Raw genomic sequence first — 23418 nt, 5'->3', positions numbered from 1 at the left:
CATCAAACTTGTGATTTCAATGAGAAATTACACTAGAAAAACCAGCCATTCCAATCCAATAACCTGTATACTACTTGCAACAATGCATTAAATACTAAGTATCCTGGTCATTACACAATGCTATATTTAAGATATTCTCAAATGAATCGAATATATAATACTATAATCAATGTCGTTACACTTATCAACTTTGATCAATGTGTGTTAATCATCTCATATTTAAGATGCTTTTAAATGGGATGATATATATCGTGGTCATTACATAATATGCTATATTTAAGATATTCTCAAATGAATCGAATATATGGTACTACAATCAATGTCATCACACTTATCAACTTTGATCAATGTGTGTTAATCATCTTATATTTAAGATGCTTTTAAATGCGATGGTATAGTATCCTGGTCATTGCACAATGCTATATTTAAGATATTCTCAAATGAATTGAATATATGGTATTACAATCAATGTCATTACACTTATCAACTTTGATCCATGTGTGTTAATCATCTTATATTTAAGATGCTTTTAAATGGGAATATATCCTGGTCATTACATAATATGTTATATTGGTATATATGGCATTGTAATCAATGAAATATTGTTTTGAAAGGTAATGTTATATTGGTATATATGGCATTGTAATCAATGAAATATTGTTTTGAAAGGTAAATGTTGAGCACCATGCAATAAGTTAATTATTGATTTATAGAGTTTTTATTTAGTTAGTTGGATGAGAATAAAGTAATATTTAATAAATAAGATGAAAAGATAGTAAATTAATGATTAATTTACTACACACTGTCTTTTAATCTTGTTCACAAAATGACTCTTCATATAGTTTCAATTTTAATCTTATTCACAAAAAGGCCCTCAGTCTCAACCTCCGTTCTTGCCAATCTTTGGCTTGGATGAAAAAAAGTATCATTCAATAAATAAGATAAAAAGAAAATAAGCGAATCATAGTGCATGATGCTTAATATTTGCCATTTTAAATAATTTTAATCTCTTTTGACATTACAGTTATGAAGTATTTCATTCAGTATTAATGTGATTTGAAAAAAGTTACTATAGTTTCTCTTTAACCAGTCAAAAAAAGGAAGAAAGGTTCAGGTCCAGCGAATATCCTTGCCAATCTTTAGCTTGGATGAAAAAAGTATTGAATAGCTTGGATGAAAAAAAGTAATATTCAATAGATAAGATAAAAAGACAATAAGCCATTATTAAATTAGTGCATCATGCTTAATACAGTTTGAACCTCCGTTCTTGCCCATCTTTAGCTTGGATGGAAAAAAGTAATATTCAATGGATAAGATAAAAGGACAGTAAGCTAATTATCAGATCATTTGACTAGTGCATCATATTTAATATTTATCTTTTCGAAGAGTTTTAATCTCTTTTGACATTAATATTTGTCATTTGAAGAGTTTTAATCTCTTTTGACATTACAGTTATGTAGTATTTCATTCGCTGTTAATGTGGTTTGAAAAAAAAATGGGGTTTTAAATTTTAATCCATCCTGGGATTACACTTACCAATTATTTGATCAAATGCTAGCTAATGTTATTGTTCCTTTCTTGTAAATCTCAGCGCTACAATTTGAAGCCATGTCCGCCTGGAAGTACCAGCAAGTTTATCGCAAAGTTCTTGCCCAAACCTACTGGTTCCGTGGAAATCGTAGGCATAGAGAAGCAGCCTCAAAGCAACACTGACAACAAATATTTTAGAAAATCGGACAAACGCAGTTGGATCATGTACAAAGAGGGTGCCGAGGGAAAACGAACTGTAAGCATCATAATTATGTGTTTATATGTTTATTTTTCTGCATTTAAAAATTTGGTATGATGGTAAAATCAGGGCACCTCAGATTCACTTCATACCCACCTTCACTCTCATCTTCATGCTCCAAAGGGCCATGTTATGCAGAGTCAGAGTCATATATGAATGTAAAAAAGGGCCATGTTATGCAGAGTCAGAGTCATATATGAATGTATTGAGGCTAATTCTAGCATTGTTTTTTATTTTGGAATTTGGTTTCAGAATTCCAAAACCGCCAGTAGGCCCTGGATATTGGAAAACGTGAAAGAGGAAGGCAAGTACAGGGGCAAACAAAAACTAGTGGACACCAACATGTATTACATGCTTCAATTCGGAGGCAAAAGAATTCACGACTCCCTCTTTGCCTACCCAATTAAGAAATGGTATCTACTATCCATCGTTATTTTTATTCCCATTCACCTTTTATTTGTGTGGTATGCTAGATCTTCATAAGATATTAACGTAATAGACCATTTTTAAAATTTTATTTAGAAAAGGACCTCCCAACTCTGCAGTTAAATGAAAATTGATAAAATATTGCAATGCCATTCGTTTAAGTGGTTATAATTAATGAAGTATTTACATATTTTTCATAGTTAATTGTTCGAATTTTTATTTAAATAATTATAAATAATGATATATTTAGTTATGTTTCATCAAGTTTGAATGTGGCTGTGGGAAGATACACAAGAGTGTAGTTGTGGGAAGATACATAAGGGAGATGTGTGGGAGCATCTTTTAATTTGGGTCATTTTTCTAGGAAGGGAGTCTAAGCAAGTTTCAAATTTAAGGAAGATGTGTGGGAAAACCCTTTAATTTGGGTCATTTTTCTAGGAAGGGAGTCAAAGTTTCAAATTTTAATGAAGAACGGTGATGCGTAGAATTTGTTATCATCTATGAAACATTTCCCATTCATTTCCCCCAAAAGGGATGTTTGTTGTCATCTATGAAACATTTCCCATTCATTTCCCCTAAAAGGGATGCTGGAGCTTTCCGTGTCCTAAATGTGGGTAATTGAGATTGCTTTATTTTTCTTTCCCTAAATTTATTGTGTTAGGAACCTTTTCTTTCACTAAATTTATTGTGTCTAGGAATTAAGATTTTGCTAGGAATTAAGTGGTGCTAGATTTACATGAAAAACTAACAAAATGTGTCCCCCACACTAAGGAAACATTTCCCATGCATTTCCCCCAAAAGGGATGTTAGAGCATTCCAAGAAACATTTCCCATGCATTTCCCCCAAAAGGGATGTTGGAGCGTTCCCATCCTTGAAGTGTCTTAAATGTGGGGCATCCCCATGGAACACTAACATTTAGATGTAAATAATATATTTTTAACAGTCAATTGTATGTATTTTACATGAAAAACTAACAAAATGTGTCCCCCACACTAACGAAACATTTACAAAATGTGTCCCCCACACTAACGAAACATTTACTATGCATTTCCTCCATTCCTCCAAAAGGGATGTTGGAGCATTCTAGGAAACATTTCCCATGCATTCCCAACATTTAGATGTAAATAATATATTTTTAACAGTTAATTGTATGTATTTTACATGAAAAACTATCATAATGTGTCCCCCACACTAAGGAAACATTTCCTATGAATTTCCCCCAAAAGGGATGTTGGAGCATTCTAGGAGAATTAAGATTTGCTAGGAATTAAGTGGTGCTAGATTTACATGAAAAACTAACAAAATGTCTCCCCCACACTAAGGAAACATTTCCCATGCATTTCCCTCAAAAGGGATGTTAGAAACATTTCCCATGCATTTCCCTCAAAAGGGATGTTAGAGCATTCTAGGAAACATTTCCCATGCATTCCCATGCATTTTCCCCAAAAGGGATGTTACAGCATTCCAAGAAACATTTCCCATGCATTCCCATGCATTTCCCCCAAAAGGGATGTTGGAGCATTCCCATCCTTGAAGTGTCTTAAATGTGGGGCGTCCCCATGGAACACTAACATTTAAATGTAAATAATATATTTTTCACAGTTAATTGTATGTATTTTACATGAAAAACTAACAAAATGTGCCCCCCACACTAAGGAAACATTTACTATGCATTTCCCCCAAAAGGGATGTTGGAGCATTCGAAAAACTAACAAAATGTGTCCCCCACACCAAGGAAACATTTCCTATGAATTTCCCCCAAAAGGGATGTTGGAGCATTCTAGGAAACATTTCCCATGCATTCCCATGCATTTCCCCCAAAAGGGATGTTGGAGCCAGGAAACATTTCCCATGCATTCCCATGCATTTCCCCCAAAAGGGATGTTGGAGCTAGATCTTTATTGTGCTATGCATTCCCATGCATTTCCCCCAAAAGGGATGTTGGAGCTAGATCTTTTATTGTGCTATGAGACTCATCAGGGGACTAGGGGTAAATAATGTAAATAATATAATTTATAATGTATAATATAATTTTTAACAGTTAATTGTATGTATAATATTATATTTTTAACAATTAAGTATTTAAAGTACAAGTTAAAATGTAAAAAAACAAGTTCACCTTTTATGAATTTTTAACTATATTTTTAGATAATTATTTAAAGAAATGCATAGGAAAAAATTCACCTTGTTATTAATTTTCAACCATGTTTTATTTATGCATTTCCCCTTAATGCATTTTCCCCAAAAGGGATGTTGGAGCTAGATGTAAGGGGTAAATAATGTAAATAATATAATTTTTAACAGTTAATTGTATGTATAATATTATATTTTTAACAATTAAGTATTTAAAGTACAAGTTAAAATGTAAAAAAACAAGTTCACCTTTTATGAATTTTTAACTATATTTTTAGATAATTATTTAAAGAAATGCATAGGAAAAAATTCACCTTGTTATTAATTTTCAACCATGTTTTATTTATGCATTTCCCCTTAATGCATTTTCCCCAAAAGGGATGTTGGAGCTAGATGTAAATAATATATTTTTAACAGTTAAAAATTCACCTTGTTATCAATTTTCAACCATGTTTTATTTATGCATTTCCCCCTAAAGGGATACATGAAAAACTAACAAAATGCATTCCCATGCATTTTCCCCAAAAGGGATGTTGGAGCTAGATGTAAATAATATATTTTTAACAGTTAATTATATGCATAAATATTATATTTTTAACAATTAAGTATTTAAAGTACAAGTAAAAATGTAAAAAAATAAGTTTAACAATTAAGTATTAAAAGTACAAGTAAAAATGTAAAAAAACAAGTTTTTAACATTTAATTGTATGTATAAATATTATATTTTTAACAATTAAGTATTTAAAGTACAAGTAAAAATGTAAAAAAACAAATTCACCTTTTATGATTTTTTCACTATATTTTTAGATAATTATTTACATTCCAAGTAAAAATAAATATTATATTTTTAACAATTAAGTATTTAAAGTACAAGTAAAAATGTAAAAAAATAAATATTATATTTTTAACAATTAAGTATTTAAAGTACAAGTAAAAATGTAAAAAAAACAAATTCACCTTTTATGATTTTTTCACTATATTTTTAGATAATTATTTACATTCCAAGTAAAAATAAATATTATATTTTTAACAATTAAGTATTTAAAGTACAAGTAAAAATGTAAAAAAACAACCCGGATGCAGGTGATTTTATGAGCCGTTAATGCCCATACGAGCGACGCCGACATTGGGCATCATCGTGGAGCAAGTAGGCGATTTCTGGCAGCGCATTAAATCCCATTAATGAGGAATTGGGTGTACAGCATGCGGAGTAAGTTCTTCAGGATGATGAGCATACGATCCATTTCAATTGCCCAGAGCTCGACATTCTCTCTGGCTCATTCTAGCAGAGACATTCCAGGTCGAATTGGTTCACAGGAGTTAGGTGCAGTGCTAAGCATTTGGAAGCCATTATGGCTCCATAGAAGCCTGCATTTGGCCAGCCTCAAGCATTTAATTACGGTTCTTCTGGCTCGCATCTGGTATGGTCATTGTTTTTTCCTTTGGTATATAACTGTAATAGGTCGGGTTACGGTGTCTGTTGAAGCTGTTTGGGCAGGGTGTGGGACTCATTCAGACAATTCTGGAATTTATTTAGGGGTTCTGATTTCTATCTGTGTGGTGCTTTCCCTGGGCACTTTCTACTCTGAGTACTGTTATCCTCTGTTTATTTCAAATTGGGGTGGGTCGTTCTTCTTCCTCCTCCAACCCTTTTGTCCTCTCAGTTTATCAATCATTGCTGGTATGGCCCGACTTCGAGGAATTTCCCGGAGGGGTAGTAGTTCAGGCACTCGTGGGGGTGTTAGAGGAAGGGGAGGTCCTGTTCCTCGACGCATTTCCCCGCTAGCTTCTGTCTCGTCGGCCTCACCATCATCCGACCACTCTGGTTCGTCCCTCTACAGTTCTTTCGGCCTCACCATCATCCGACCACTCTGGTTCGTCCCTCTACAGTTCTTTCCACTCCTCCCGTTTCACATTTAAAAGCAAGCTAAACAAGCCTACTATCTCTGCTATTATCACAATCATCTTCTCAGAGGAAGAAGATGACCTCTCTGGCTTTGATGAACAATCCATGGACAAGACTCTCTCACAGATTTCTAAGGATTCTCAAGGAGGCTTGGTAGAGGATATCCTCAATCTTCTAGAGGTGCAGCAGGACGAAGGTCATGAAGAGGATGCGTGTCTTCAGCAAACTTCTTCACACGAGGAGTTCATTCCTTGTGCACCGGCGCAGTTCTCTGGCACTGTTCTGTATCCGGTGATGCCTCCTGGTCGTAGTATTACGGATGTTGAAGACAATGTGATGATTGAATGGGTCAGCTCTCCTTGCAAAGCCAACGGTGAAGACGCAGAATTACCACCTCAGGTTGAAACAATCAACGGCGGAGAATGATGGAGCAGATCGGACGGCGATGGAGGATTTCGGAAGGCTCTTTTTTGCTGAACTTTACGTCCCGAAAAGTCAGAAATGATGACGTATGTAGAGAGCCACGCGTCAACAGGAGATTATATCGGGCTCGTTCATACGGAAACCGCTCATTGGTCGACGACGATCCGATATACTGGTGGTTTTTGTTAAGCGGTTTAGTGCTGCCGTTGTCGTCCACGTCAGCATTTTTCAGTATAATTCTCTATCGTCTTCTAGTTTTTTGCTTTTTGGTGGTGGTGTCTAGTTCTACAGAGTCCTGGGCTCTCGTTTTTATCTATGTAAACAGACAGTTAAGAGCCCATGGCAGAAGTTTTTTTGACAGAGGGCTGGCTTTAGCCCCCTCAGAGGTTCCAACCTCTTTGTAAATATTTTCCTCTTTTATTTATACATAATAGAATAGTCTCTACTCAGAAAAAAAAAAAAAAAATGTAAAAAAACAAGTTCACCTTTTATGATTTTTTAACTATATTTTTAGATAGTTATTTACATTCCAAGTAAAAATGGATAGGAAAAAATTCACCTTGAAGTGTCCTACATGAAAAACTAACAAAATGTGTCCCCCACACTAAGGAAACATTTCCCATGCTTTTCCCCCAAAAGGGATGTTGAAGCTTTCCCATCCTTGGAGTGTCTTAAATGTGGGGTGTCCCCATCCTTGGTAGGAAGTGTCCTACATGAAAAACTAACAAAATGTGTCCCCCACACTAATGAAACATTTCCCATGCATTTCCCCAAAAGGGATGTTGGAGCTTTCCCATCCTTGGAGTGTCTTAAATGTGGGTGCATTTCCCCCAAAAGGGATGTTGGAGCTTTCCCATCCTTGGAGTGTCTTAAATGTGGGGTAGGGATGTTGGAGCTTTCCCATCCTTGGAGTGTCTTAAATGTGGGGTGTCCTCGTGGAACACTAACATTTAGATGTAAATAATATATTTTTAATAGTTAATTGTATGTATAAATATTATATTTTTAACAATTAAGTATTTAAAGTACAAGTAAAAATGTAAAAAAAACAAGTTTACCTTTTATGAAATTTTAACTATATTTTTAGATAATTATTTACATGAAAAACTAACAAAATGTATCCCCCACACTAAGGAAACATTTCCCATCCTTGGTAGGAAGTGTCCTACATGAAAAACTAACAAAATGTGTCCCCCACACTAAGGAAACATTTCCCATGCATTTCTCCCAAAAGGGATGTTGGAGCTTTCCCATCCTTGGAGTGTCTTAAATGTGGGGTGTCCCCATCCTTGGTAGGAAGTGTCCTACATGAAAAACTAACAAAATGTGTCCCCCACACTAAGGAAACATTTCCCATGCATTTCCCCCAAAAGGGATGTTGGAGCTTTCCTATCCTTGGAGTGTCTTAAATGTGGGTGCATTTCCCCCAAAAGTGATGTTGGAGCTTTCCCATCCTTGGAGTGTCTTAAATGTGGGGTGTCCCCATGGAACACTAACATTTATATGTAAATAATATATTTTTAACAATTTTTTTTTTGAAGTAAGGAAACATTTCCCATGCATTTCTCCGAAAAGGGATGTTGGAGCTTTCCCATCCTTGGAGTGTCTTAAATGTGGGGTGTCCCCATCCTTGGTAGGTAGTGTCCTACATGAAAAACTAACAAAATGTGTCCCCCACACTAAGGAAACATTTCCCATGCATTTCCCCCAAAAGGGATGTTGGAGCTTTCCCATCCTTGGAGTGTCTTAAATGTGGGTGCATTTCCCCCAAAAGTGATGTTGGAGCTTTCCCATCCTTGGAGTGTCTTAAATGTGGGGTGTCCCCATGGAACACTAACATTTATCTGTAAATAATATATTTTTAACAATTTTTTTTTGAAGTAAGAGCGGGTCCTTCAATTAACTGAACAAAGATTACATATGGTACATGTCTGTACAAGTGTAAAGACCAACAAAATACAAACCGGTGTAAGAACAAACATACAACCAGGACAACCGACCCCATAACCTCACAATCATACCCACCAAAGCCCCATAACCTCACAATCATACCCACCAAAGCCCCCTGGCCAAAACCTAAAAGAACAAATTGCCGAACTCTCCGCAATTCTTCTCCTTCAAATCTTACTGCTCAAACTCCCCAAAACTTAACCCTCAAACCCCATCGTCGATCAAACTTTCCGTCGGACGATTGACAAATCTCCAATATGTCGAGATCCACCTTCTATCTTCCTTTAATCAAACGGTAGATAATCACTTCGATCACCCTAGTTGCACGGTGATTTTGCACTGTTGATCAAAACCCATTTGATCAGATGGTCCTCGCTGCAGAAACTTACTCGGAAAATACCCGCCTTTTCGGACCCGATATAGAATAAAACCATGGCCTAAAAAGATATCGGGCCCGCTCAACCCCTTAACTACCGAACAAATTTAACCCCGATATCCATTTGATAACGAAGGCCAACAGAGTCCATGGTCTACGGCCCAACAAAAAGCACACTTTTTAACCCAACCTCTACTCCCACAGAGCACGTTGTTTATGTTATGGCGTAAGCATTGATTGTGGGATTAGACAGTTGAAAATTTCTCCAATCTGCCGAGATCCACCGTCTATCTTTCCTTCCATTGGACGGTAGATAATCACTCCGATCAACTAAGGTGCACGGTGATTTTGCACCGTTGATCAAAACCCATTTGATCAGACGGTCCACAAGTCATTGCAGCAAAAACTTACAAGGTATTTACTTGCTTTGACAGACTCGATATAGATTAAAACTTTGGTCTAAAAAGATATTTGGTCCGCTCCACCCCTTAACTTCTGATAAATTTGAAGCCCGATATCCATTCGATATCAAAGGCCAACATTCTATGGTTTGTAGCCCATCAAAAAGCACACTGTTTATCCCATCCTCCAATCCCACCAATCACGCTATTTATGCTATGGCGTAAGCATTTCCTATGGGATCTACGGTTCAGATTCGCTCCGGCACTTCAATCAAGCTCAGGGCTTCTGCTCTTTCCCACTCCCACTGGTCTTCCTCCTGGTTATTATTCATGATCTGGAAGCACTCTATATCTTTGGCTGCGTGTTTATGACAATCTTCCTGCAGTTTACTCGAGGGTATAGACTCCCAGTCATACCAGATATAACTCCTTGCATATCACGCCTTCATTCGCTAGACGATCAGCTAACATATTGGCTTTTCTGCGCACATGAACAAAATTGACTGTTCTCAGGGTTCGCAAGTGGGAGTGAATGCGCTGAAAGACCTGCGAGAGCCTCCAATGTTTCGACACTTTTCCAGGTGTTGTTCCATTGCACATTTTCTTAGCCGCATTAATGACCAATTTTGAGTCAGCTTCTATGATGGCGTTGTGTAAATTTAACTCAATCAAGATTTCCAGGCTCTGTTCTAAGGCCATGAGCTCTGCCATGTTATTAGTGGCAGTCCCCAAATGACTGTGGAAGATATCCTTTATGCTCCCCTGCTCATCTCTTATGACACCTCCAAATCTAGCCATCCCTGGGTTGCCCTTAGAGGCCCTGTCTATATTTATTTTCAAAAAACCATAAGGAGGCTGCCAGATATCTTTACCAACAATTGTTTTGCTCACACCCTTAACAGCGCCAAGGGGAACCAGAGAATGTAGATCCAATTGTCCCAAAATGCGAGCCTCCTGGGCCGAAGGGGTGTCCTCAGGAATTTTCCACATAAGGGCTCCATCTGTATCTTTAATTTGTTGTAGAATTTGGCCAATGATTTTTTGGGTCGATCCAATTTTGTTCTTGAAAATCCTACCATTGCGTTCTTTCCAGACATCTTAGATAACAAACCCTGGAACCAGAGTCCAAGCCTTGTTAATGATTTCGTTACCTGAGAAGTCTTTCCTCCAATTCTTCAATGTGTTGGTGATGCTGAGTTTGTCTCTGTCAGTTTGCTTGAAGACTGAAGCCGCCCAATCCCTCAAGGTAGAGTTAAAGGGGCAGTGGTTTAGTAAATGATCCATCGTTTCTTCCTGTAATCCACATAGATGGCATTTGGATGGGCCGACAAAACCTCTTTTTAGAAGATTCTCCCAAGTGAGAATCTTCTTTTGGTGAACTGACCACATAAATAACTTGACTTTCATCCATTGTGGGTTCCTCCAAAGGTTATTCCAAACCTGGTCAGGGTTTGAATAATCAAAACCTTGGGCCTTGCATTTGGCTTCTTTGAGGTTAAAAGTGCCTTCAGTGTTTTAGCCCCATCTCAGTTGGTCAGACGAGGAAGACACTAAAATCTTCCTCTTTTCCAAGTCTAGAGCCAGGGAATCCGCCTGAGTTTTCAAAGGACTCTCTTCGTTGTAACCAAGATTCTTCCACATTCGCCATTTGCCATTATCTCTTACCTGATCCCAGAAGTCTTTTACCTTGAGTAGACCTTTGTTATCAGTGTCATTCTTGAGATCGGTTAGTTCTTCTTTAAACAAATTGGTTCATGCTGCCAGTTATCCTCCCAAAACTGGGCAAGGTTCCCAGCTCTGATCTCCTAGAAACTATGTTGCTGGACAATGCCTCTATTCTCTCAAGCAAGGTTCCAAATGTGGGAGCCCTTGATGTGCCTTGACATTCTGATACGATCCCTCTCTTTCCAATTCTTTGCATATTTCTACTTCCAAAGCTTTGCCTAAGGGGTTGCCGATTCCTTTAGCCATCTCCACCAAAGTTTTGCTCTCGAAATTCTGTTGAGGATTTCAGGGCCTTGAAGCCCCAAACCGTGGGCCTTAGGTTTGCAGAGCTTGTCCCAAGCTACCAACACCCACTTTTTTTTCTCTTCTCCTTTACCCCAAAGAAAATCTCGTTGAATATTCTTGATTTGTTGTGTAACACCTTTCGGAGCAGGGAGGGCTGAAAACATGAAAATGGGTATAGCCTGTAAAACTGCCTTTGTAAGCACAAGATGCCCTGCCAAGTTCAAAAATCTACAGGTCTGTTTCCTGATTTTATCCTGAAGTTTATTGGTGACCGGTTCCCACACTCCCTTACTCAGAGGTTTATCAGTAAGAAGCATTCCAAGGTACTTGGAAGGTAATTGAGCCCTTTGAAACCCTAGAATTCTGGTGAGGTTCCTCTGAATAGCAACGCCAGTATTGAAAAAAAACTTTTGATTTTTCAAGGCTTACCTTTGTACCAACCACCAAAGCAAAGTCGTTCAGGATTTGTTTGAATGCTCTGGCTTCTTTGACCGTAGGAATGCCCTGCAACATTGTATCATCCACAAATTGATGATGAATAGAGGCATCCCCATTCGGGGTAAGTTTCAGACCCTGGATTCTTCCTTCACCATTTGTTGTTTTGATCGCTCTGCCTAGTCCTTTCATCATGAGAACAAAAAGGATGGGGGAGAGCGGATCCCCTTGTCTGAGACCCCTAGAAGGTATAAAGGTTCTAGTGGGAGATCCATTAAGCATAATTGAGAAACGGACCAAGGATACAAGGGCCATAACCCATCTTATCCAGTTGTGGTCGAATCCGTAAGCTCTTAGCACCTCCTTGATGTATGCCCAACTTAGGTTATCATAAGCTTTCGCTAGGTCCAATTGTATTATCATACCAGCTTGCTTCTTGCTCTTAAGAGAGTGTACCACCTTATGTGCTTGTATGATGTTGTTGAGAATCTGTCTTCCTTCCACAAAACCTGTTTGCTCCTCTAAAATGAGAGAAGGAAGAAGAGGCTTTAGTCTGTTAGCAATCACCTTGGAAATAATTTTGTACACCACATTACATAAAGCTATGGGTCTGAATCTATCGGCGTCATAGCTTTTTCTTGCTTTGGAATCAAAGCTATGAAAGAGGCATTAAGAGCTTTCAAAAGAGTTTTGGATTTTCTAGAGTCTTATACAACCTCAAGGATAAGAGTTTTGGATCTTCTAGAGTCTTCCACAACCTCAAGGATATCTTGTTTGACTGTTTTCCGACAAACTTTGAAAAAATCCACATTGAAACCATCAGGCCAGGAGCTTTCCCGTTTTGCATCTCATTGATGACCTGACTAACCTCCTCTTCAGACACTGGCCTATTAAGATTGTGGTTGTCTTCCCTGGTTACAAGTTTAGGAATGAACTTTGTGAATTTGTTAATGAACCGAGATCTGTCAACGAGAGGCTCCTCTGCTATGCTACGAAAGTGCCGAACTAGGACAGATTCTATTTCTATGTGTGAGACAAGCTCTTTCCCTTGAGAATCTTTGAGTTTGGAAATTTTGTTATGAGATTTGTGATCCAAAAAGAGAATCTTTGAGTTTGGAAATTCTGTTATGAGATCTGTGATCCAAAGTTGATCTATGAAAAAACTTTTTGTTTCTTTCTCCTTCTTTAATCCACTGCACCCTTGATTTCTGTCTCCATAAAATCTCCTCTTGCAAGCACCGATCCTCCCATTCGTTCTGCAGAGAATCAACCTGAATTTTCCTTTCCTCAGCAAAACCCTCTAGGATGTTGATTTGATTCATCTCCTGGATTTTCTTTTCAACTTCTTTTTTCGCTTTAAAGATATTGCCAAACTATTGTTTATTCCAATCTTTAAGCCTAGATTTGATGTGCTTGAGTCTTTGCTGCAGTATGAACATTTTAGTGCCTTAAACGGGCCTATCTTCCGTCCACCATTTGTTAATATTGCTAGTGAAGTCAGGGTGAGAGAGCCAGATATTTTCAAACCTAAAGGGTCTGTTCCTTACCCATAAAAGTAGCTTCCATCTGGACATGCCAGTGGTCCGAGCCTCCGAAGGGAAGGATTAAAGCTGGCATATCAAGGCCTTTGATAAGGAGTTCCTCTGAGATCGTGAATCTGTCTAATTTAGAGGAAACTTGAGAAGCTCCTCCTCTCTTATTATTCTAAGTAAAAATGCCATTTGTTGTTTTTGTGTCCACTAGCCCCATCTTATTCATGAAGTTCTGGAAGGTAATGGAGTCCTTACATAGTTTCCTTGTACCTCCTGTTTTTTTTTGTTTAATTTTAAATTTTTATTTTTATTTTTATTTTCTGTAAGAGATATGATCATATTGAAATCCCCTGCCAGAATCCAAGGCATATTAGGATGTCTCTCCCTCAGTTCCTCAAGGGATGTGAGAAGCTTTAGTTTGTCTTCTAGTTTTTGAGGGCCATAGACATTAGTGATCATGTAGATCTCCTTATCCCCCAAAGGTTGAATCACCATCGATAGATAATTCCTAGAAGCTTCAGCATCCAGTATTCCAAGTTTTTGAGGATCCCATAGAGTGAGAATCCCCTCCGCCAAGTTATTTGCTTTTACCTCTAGATACTCATACTTGATTAACCATTTGTTGTGTATCTCTCTGATCTAATCCATTGAACATTTTGTTTCCTGAATAAAAATCATATCTAATATTTCTTCTTTTATTCGACTACTAAAGTTTCTTTGTTTCCTTTTACTTCTTATATCCCTAATGTTCCAGGTTGTAAGCTTCATTAAGAAAGGTTTGTAAAGGAGTAACTGGTAAGATCCTTCATCTTACTTGAGTTAATCATAAGTTTTCCACATTCGGGCAACAAATCATTCTGTTTCTTCCTTCCTCTTTTGCTACCCAAGTTCTTTGAAGAAAGCATTGGTGTATCCTCCATCGTTTTCACTCCCCTGTTCTCTTGGCTGTAATGGTTTCTTTTGACTCTAGAGCACTTTGTTTGTGATCTCTAGAGGAAGAGCTGTTCAACCCTGTCAAACTCCGCTTTTGGCAGAGTCAACCCCTTTGGTGATTCCTTGCTCCAGAAAATTTTCTAGTTCTAAATTCTCCCTCTCTAGAATCTCCTGCAGTTCATGGTCTTCCATTCTTGCCTCACTTGGAGTCATCTCGTGGTCCCTACTGAGCTCCATCATATTTGGAAAATCATCCATTTGTTTGTTGTTTTCTGGTATCTCCTCCATGTTAGCATCCCCTTCCTTCTCATTGTGAATATTCTCTGATTCCTGGTTTGTCCCATTGTTTCAACTTCTTCTTCTAAGATCTTGAAACTATTGTGGTTCGTTTGTCCGTCTTCAGTACTTTTCTTTTGGTACCTCTTGCCTCCTTTCCCTTTACCTCCTACCTTAGTAAATCCTTCGAGATCCTTGCCTGTGGTGGCTTTTGTGTTGCTCTCCAGTTTGTTCAAAGGGCAATCCCTGTATAGGTGCCTATGTTCATGGCACTTACGACACCTGAATGGGACGTGTTCATAGTCTATTGTTTGCACCCATTCCTTGTCATACACTTCCAAAATGATTTCATGTGGAAGTGCCCCAGATGAGTCCATTTCCACACATATCTGAGCAAAGGAAGTGTATTTGCCTCTTAGAGTAGTATCTGAGATTTTTATAAAATGCCCAAGCTTGTTATCGATAGCCTTTAGAGATTTGGCAGCCAATAATCTAAACTAAGGGAGTAGAGTCTTATCCATACCGATACTAAGGTGAAAGTCTCTCGTTTTGGGACAAAGTTCATTACCCATGGTCTCATGTAAAGGCCTGCAGACGCGTAAAAATAGGGTCCTCCTTCGAACACTCTGTCTTTGTCCTCTAGGCTTGTGAACACTACCGTGAAGAAACCCTTGGACCCAAGGTGAAGGTCAATTTTCCCCTTTGGTTTCCAGTGGTTCCTTATCCATGCTTGCAAAGCCTTCTCCGTCGGCCAGATCCCCATGAATTTACAGATAACCACATATTCCGCCATGTGTTCTCTGTGCACCTGTAGCGTTGGGTCACTTAAAACGACTCAGAGGAATAGTGGTCGCCTTGGGTTTACATGTCCCTGATATTTTCATGGGAGCAACTTTTTGATTGCTACCCTCTGTCCTCTTCTCCTTACTATGTTCCTCATGGTTCTCGTCCTGTTCTTGAGGTTCGATGGTTCCTGATTTTCATTATTCGTAATCTCTGTTGCCACCTCCGCGGGTTTCTTGAAGCGATGGGAACTAGCTCCCTTGCTTTTTTTTCTGCAACCACTTGAGGAGGGAGCAGAACTCCCTCCTCCTCGCTCCGCCATGGTAACTAGCTACACAAACCCTAAAGCAAAACCAACCCTAGATCATAACAGTCGTGCCCCTATTGTTCCTCGCTAATCAATAGACCGAGGAGCATATATTTTTAACAATTAATTGTATGTATAAATATTATATTTTTAACAATTAAGTATTTAAAGTACAAGTAAAAATGTAAAAAAACAAGTTCACCTTTTATGAGTTTTTAACTATATTTTTAGATAATTATTTACATGAAAAACTAACAAAATGTATCCCCCACACTAAGGAAACATATATTATATTTTTAACAATTAAGTATTTAAGGTACAAGTAAAAATGTAAAAAAACAAGTTCACCTTTTATGAGTTTTTAACTATATTTTTAGATAATTATTTACATGAAAAACTAACAAAATGTATCCCCCACACTGAGGAAACATTTTCCATTTTCCCATTTTCCCATATATGTTTAACATTTTCCATTTTCCCATTTTCCCATATATGTTTAACAGTCAATTGTATGTATAAATATTATATTTTTAACAATTAAGTATTTAAAGTACAAGTAAAAATGTAAAAAAACAAGTTCAGCTTTTATGAATTTTTAACTATATTTTTAGATAATTATTACATGGAAAACTAACAAAATGTATCCCCCACAATAAGGAAACATTTCCCATGAACTCTAACATTTAGATGTAAATAATATATTTTTAACTTTCAAGTATATTTTTAGATAATTATTACATGGAAAACTAACAAAATGTATCCCCCACACTAAGGAAACATTTCCCATGAACTCTAACATTTAGATGTAAATAATATATTTTTAACTGTTTTTTTTTTTTTTTCGTTAAAACTAATCTATTATATACAGAAGCAAGAAAACAGTTACATCATTTCAAGACAAAGAGAACCAGAGGCATGTTGTGGCACTTTGGAACAGCTGAGACCAAAAATGAACAACCCTCGCAGGGGCGCCAGACCAGAGATAAACAACCCTCGCGGGGGCGCCAGACCAAAAATAAGCAGCCCTCGCAGGGGCGTCGTACCAAAAATAAACAGCCCTCGCAGGGGCACCAGACCAAAGCATTACATCCCCCGCAGGGGTGCCAACAGAACTTCAGCATAATCCCGCGCGGGGAAGACAGACCCATCCCTGAACCAACATACCATAAACAGACTATGTGCCAACATAACATGAACAATAAGACCAAAACAAAACCTGAGCAGCGAGGGAGGCCGAGAGTCCAAACAGATGTGCAGCTATTCGTCCGGCTCCTCCTCGACCACCCGACACCATCCATAATTCTCCACCTCCGCTGCAGTGGGAACAGTGTCCATGTTGACATCGTCCCCTTTGCTGGTCGTCGCCTCCTGAGCCAGAGGGCGATTAGAGGCATTTTGTGGAACATCCGCAGGCTTCTTCATGACATTCTCTGAGCCTCCAGCAGGATGCTTCCCCCTACTGTCTTGAGAGTCGCTACCATCCGGAGAGTCTTCTAGGAAGAGAACTGACACATGGGCACCGATTCGAGGTTTATTCAGAGAACTGCTAAAATTGAAAATGGCGGAACCGAATGCAGGCGTGGAAGCCGAATCAGAATCAGGAGCGCTTAAGTCCAGAAATTGGCTAGACTGAAGGGGGTTGGCTTCAGAGGTTCGATGGAAATAGCAGTGGCAACAATGGGGATAAGGAGCATCTACTGGAGGGCGCGAAGACCCGCCACGGGAGGAACCTCGACGGCTGAGCATTCGCTGTCGAGGCCTAACCATATTTGCAGGGTCACCAAGAATATAGTGCAGCTCGAAATGGAGTAATCGACCAGGCTTAGGACTACCCAAAACAGTCAGCGAATTGGCCCTGACGGCAAGAACCATAGACTGAAGAACCATAGACCGAGCATGAACCGGCACACTGAGAACCATAGACTGAGCATGAACCGGCGCACAGAGAACCATGGACTGAGCATGAACCGGCGCACAGAGAGCCAACCCACCACGGCTTTTAACATCCCTGTCGCCACCTCGAAACCCGTCTGCCATTACTGCACTCTCCATTCGAACCAAAGAGCCGGACAGAGCATTGAATTGCCTCTGGAGAATATCAAACCATTTATTCCTTAGCGGCTGAAGAAACATTAAACCATTAAACCATTTATTCTTCTCGCATGCATGACCCTTGTGACAGCGCATGGCTGGCAGGTGGCCTCCATTAAACGCGCGTCCTGTCCACATTATCACCCGCATCCGGGGAATATATTTTTAACTGTTAGTTGCATGTATAAATAATATATTTTTAACAATTAAGTATTTAAAGTACACGTAAATATGTAAAAAAAACAAGTTCAACTTTTATGATTTTTAACTATATTTTTAGATAATTATTACATGAAAAACCAACAAAATGTATCCCCCACACTAAGGAAACATTCCCATGAACACTAACATTTAGATGTAAATAATATATTTGTATGTATAAATATTATATTTTTAACAATTAAGTATTTAAAGTACAAGTAAAAATGTAAAAAAACAAGTTCAACTTTTATGAATTTTTAACTATATTTTTATATAATTATTACATGGAAAACTAACAAAATGTATCCCCCACACTAAGGAAACATTTCCCATGAACTCTAACATTTAGATGTAAATAATATATTTTTAACTGTTAGTTGCATGTATAAATAATATATTTTTAACAATTAAGTGGCAATGGGGTAGCTCAAGTGGCAATGGCCGTGGAAATGAAGTCTCACCGAACCGGAGATCTTGGGTTCGATTCTTGTGCTACCCTCCCTGGAAATGGGGTGAATAACGGACATGTAAAAACTCCAAAATGAGAAGGTCCCACCTAAGCTTATATATATATATATATATATTTAACAATTAAGTATTTAAAGTACTCGTAAATATGTAAAAAAAACAAGTTCAACTTTTATGAATTTTTAACTATATTTTTAGATAATTATTACATGAAAAACCAACAAAATGTATCCCCCACACTAAGGAAACATTTCCCATGAACACTAACATTTAGATGTAAATAATATATTTTTAACAGTTAATTGTATGTATAAATATTATATTTTTAACAATTAACTATTTAAAATACAAGTAAAAATGTAAAAATACAAGTTCACGTTTTATGAATTTTTAACTATATTTTTAGATAATTATTACTTGAAAAACCAACAAAATGTATCCCCCACACTAAGGAAACATTTCCTATGAACACTAACATTTAGATGTAAATAATATATTTTTAACAGTTGTATGTATAAATATTATATTTTTAACAATTAAGTATTTAAAGTACAAGTAAAAATGTAAAATTACAAGTTCACCATTTATGAATTTTTAACCATATTTTTAGATAATTATTTACATGAAAAACTAACAAAATGTATCCCCCACACTAAGGAAACATTTCCCATAATTGTATGTATAAATATTATATTTTTAACAATTAAGTATTTAAAGTACAAGTAAAAATGTATTTAAAGTACAAGTTCACCTTTTATGAATTTTTAACTATATTTTTAGATAATTATTTACATGAAAAACTAACAAAGTGTATTATATTTTTAACAATTAAGTCTTTAAAGTACAAGTGAAAATGTAAAAATACAAGTTCACCTTTTATGAATTTTTAACCATATTTTTAGATAATTATTTACATTTAAAACTAATAAAATGTATCCCCCACACCGAGGAAACATTTCCCATATATTTTTAACTATGTATAAATATTATATTTTAACAATTAAGTATTTAAAGTACATGTAAAAATATAAAAAAAAGTTCAACTTTTTTCCATATATTTTTAACTATGTATAAATATTATATTTTTAACAATTAAGTATTTAAAGTACATGTAAAAATATAAAAAAAAAGTTCAACTTTTATGAATTTTTAACTGTATTTTTAGATAATTATTACATGAAAAACTAACAAAATGTATCCCCCACACTAAGGAAACATATCCCATGCATTTCCCCCAAAAGGGATGTTGGAGCGTTCCCATCCTTGAGTGTCCTAAATGCTTGGAGTGTTGGAGCGTTCCCATCCTTGATAGGAAGTGTCCTACATGAAAAACTAACAAAATATGTCCCCCACACTAAGGAAACATTTCCCATGCATTTCCCCCAAAAGGGACGTTACCTTTTTATCAATTTTCAACCATATTTTATTTATGCATTTCCCCCAAAAGGGATGTTGGAGCCTTCCCATCCTTGGTAGGAAGTGTCCTACATGAAAAACTAACTAAATGTATCCCTCACACTAAGGAGCATTCCATAAAACATTTCCCATGCATTTCCCCCAAAAGGGATGTTGGAGCGTTCCCATCCTTGGAGTGTCCTAAATGCTTGGAGTGTTGGAGCGTTCCCATCCTTGGTAGGAAGTGTCCTACATGAAAAACTAACAAAATGTGTCCCCCACACTAAGGAAACGTTTCCCATGCATTTCCCCCAAAAGGGATGTTGGAGCATTCGAGAAAACATTTCCCATGCATTTCCCCCAAAAGGGATGTTGGAGCGTTCCCATCCTTGGAGTGTCCTAAATGTGGGGCGTCCCCGTGGAACACTAACAATTAGATGTAAATAATAATATATTGTTAACTGTTAATTGTATGTATAAATATTATATTTTTAACAATTAAGTATTTAAAGTACAAGAAAAAATGTAAAAAAACAAGTTCACCCCTTATGAAATTTTAACTATATTTTTAGATAATTATTTAAAGTCAAAATGCATATTTTTAACAATTAAGTATTTAAAGTACAACTAAAAATGTAAAAAAAACAAGTTCATCTCTTATGAAATTTTAATTATATTTTTAGATAATTATTTAAAGTCCAAGTAAAAATGCATATTTTTAACAATTAAGTATTTAAAGTACAAGTAAAAATGTAAAAAAACAAGTTCACCTCCTTTAAAATTTTAACTATATTTTTATATAATTATTTAAAGTTCAAGTAAAAATGCATAGGAAAAATTCACCTTGTTATCAATTTTCAACCATGTTTTATTTATGCATTTCCCCCAAAGGGATGTTGGAGCGTTCCCATCCTTGAGTGTCCTACATGAAAAACTAACAAAATGTGTCCCCCACACTAAGGAAACATTTCCCATGCATTTCCCCTGAAAGGGAGTGTCCTACATGAAAAACTAACTAAATGTGTCCCCCACACTAAGGAAACATTTCCCATGCATTTCCCCCAAAAGGGATGTTGGAGCAAACATTTCCCATGCATTTCCCCCAAAAGGGATGTTGGATCAAACATTTCCCATGCATTTTCCCCCAAAAGGAATGTTGGAGCCTTCCCCCAAAAGGGATGTTGGAGCATTCCCATCCTTGGAGTGCCCTAAATGTGGGGCGTTCCCATCCTTGGAGTGTCCTAAATGTGGGGCGTCCTTGTGGAACACTAACATTTACATGTAAATAATATATTTATGTATTTTTAACAATTAAGTATTTAGAGTACAAGTAAAAATGTAAAAAAACAAGTTCACCTTGTTATGAATTTTTAACTATATTTTTAGATAATTAGTAAAAATGCATTAGGAAAAAATTCACTTGTTATCAATTTTCAACCATGTTTTATTTATGCACATGAAAAACTAACAAAATGTGTCCCCCACACTAAGGAAACATAATTATTTAAAGTGTTAAAATGCATAGGAAAAAATTCACCTTGTTATCAATTTTCAACCATGTTTTATTTATGCCTTTCCCCCAAAAGGGATGTTGGAGCGTTCCCATCCTTAGTATCCTACATGAAAAACTAACAAAATGTGTCCCCCACACTAAGGACCTTAGTGTCCTAAATGAAAAACTAACAAAATGTGTCCCCCACACTAAGGAAACATTTCCCATGCATTTCCCCCAAAAGGGAGTGTCCTACATGAAAAATTAACAAAATGTGTCTCCCACACTAAGGAAATATTTCCCATGCATTTCTCCCAAAAGGGGTGTTGGAGCATTCCCATCCTTGAAGTGACCTACATGAAAAACTAACAAATATCCCTCACACTAAGGAAACATTTCCCATGCATTTCCCCCCGAAGGGAGTGTCCTACATGAAAAACTAACAAAATGTGTCCCCCACACTAAGGAAACATTTCCCAATGCATTTCCCTCAAAAGGGAGTGTCCTACATGAAAAAATGACAAAATGTTTCCCCCACACTAAGGAAACATTTCCCATGCATTTCCCTCAAAAGGGAGTGTCCTACATGAAAAAATGACAAAATGTTTCCCCCACACTAAGGAAACATTTCCCATGCATTTCCCCCAAAAGGGATGTTGCAGCATTCCAGGAAACATTTCCCATGTATTTCCCCCAAAAGGAATGTTGGAGCCGGAGTGTTCCCATCCTTGGAATGTTTTACATGAAAAACTAACAAAATGTGTCCCACATACTAAGGAAACATTTCCCATGCATTTCTTGTAAAAGGGAGTATCCTACATGAAAGAATAAAAAATGTGTCCCCCACACTAAGGAAACATTTCCCCAAAAGGGATGTTGGAGCATTCCAGGAAACATTTCCCATGCATTTCCCCCAAAAGGAATGTTTATTGCCTTCCCCCAAAAGGGATGTTGGAGCGTTCCCATCCTTGGAGTGTCCTAAATGTGGAGCATCCCACATTTCGACAAGATATTGAAACATATAAGATGTTATGCTTGTAACAAGTTGGGCCAGATTTGTGGTAGGAGACTTTTGACTATTAAAAATATTATCCAAAATCTTAGTACTATCTTAAAATCGTAAAAAAATATCATTTTCTTTTAATTTATCTTTTAGGATATTTACCTCAACCTTACTAAGAATATTATCCAAAAACTTAGTACTATCTTGAAATCGTAAAAATTTATCCTTTTCTTCTAATTTACCTTTTAGGATATTTACCTCAATCTAGTACTATATTGAAATCATTTTATTCTAATTTGCCTATCCAAAATCTTAGTATTATCCTGAAATTGTAAATCGTAAAAAATTATCCTTTTCTTCTAATTTACCTTTTAGGATATTTACCTCAACCCTACTAGGAATATTATCAATTATCATTTTCTTCTAATTTAACTTTTAGGATATTTACCTCAATCCTACTAAGAATATTATCCGAAATCTTAGTATTATCTTGAAATCGTAAATTGTAAAAATTTATCCTTTTCTTCTAATTTTCCTTTTAGGCTATTTACCAACCCTACTAGGAATATTATCCATTATCCTTTTCTTCTAATTTAACTTTTAGGATATTTACCTCAAATCCTACTAAGAATATTATTCAAAATCTTAGTATTGTAAATTGTAAAAATTTATCCTTTTCTTCTAATTTTCCTTTTAGGCTACTTGCCAACCCTACTAGGAATATTATCCATTATCCTTTTCTTCTAATTTAACTTTTAGGATATTTATCTCAAATCCTACTAAGAATATTATTCAAAATCTTAGTATCATAAATTGTAAAAATTTATCCTTTTCTTCTAATTTTCCTTTTAGGCTATTTACCAACCCTACTAGGAATATCATCCATTATCCTTTTATTCTAATTTAACTTTTAGGATATTTACCTCAAATCCTACTAAAAATATTATTCAAAGGAATATTATCCGTTATCCTTTTCTTCTAATTTAACTTTTAGGATATTTACCTCAAATCCTACTAAGAATATTATTCAAAATCTTAGTATTATCTTGAAACCCTTAAATCCTAAAAATTTATCGTTTACCTTTTA

At 36.6% G+C, this 23418-nt stretch overlaps 1 protein-coding gene across 4 annotated transcripts in view; it reads left to right on the top strand.

The window, feature by feature from the left end:
• Positions 1–23418, top strand: part of LOC149267521 (uncharacterized) — a 473448-nt gene that overhangs the window by 1441 nt on the left and 448589 nt on the right. For all 4 annotated transcript variants that reach the window (XM_089433325.1, XM_089433324.1, XM_089433323.1 and 1 more), the window contains exons 2-3: positions 1592–1786; positions 2042–2202. In XM_089433325.1, coding sequence (XP_089289451.1) covers positions 1592–1786; positions 2042–2202 — 356 coding nt within the window. The remainder of the gene's footprint in view (positions 1–1591; positions 1787–2041; positions 2203–23418) is intronic.

The sequence above is a fragment of the Pinus tabuliformis genome, chromosome 6 (assembly GCF_031772625.1).
Source record: "Pinus tabuliformis cultivar Carrire ecotype Pingquan chromosome 6, CPIR1, whole genome shotgun sequence".
NCBI lineage: Eukaryota > Viridiplantae > Streptophyta > Pinopsida > Pinales > Pinaceae > Pinus > Pinus tabuliformis.
The sequence above is the reverse complement of the archived record's forward strand: the minus strand, read 5'-3'. Positions and strand labels throughout refer to the sequence as shown.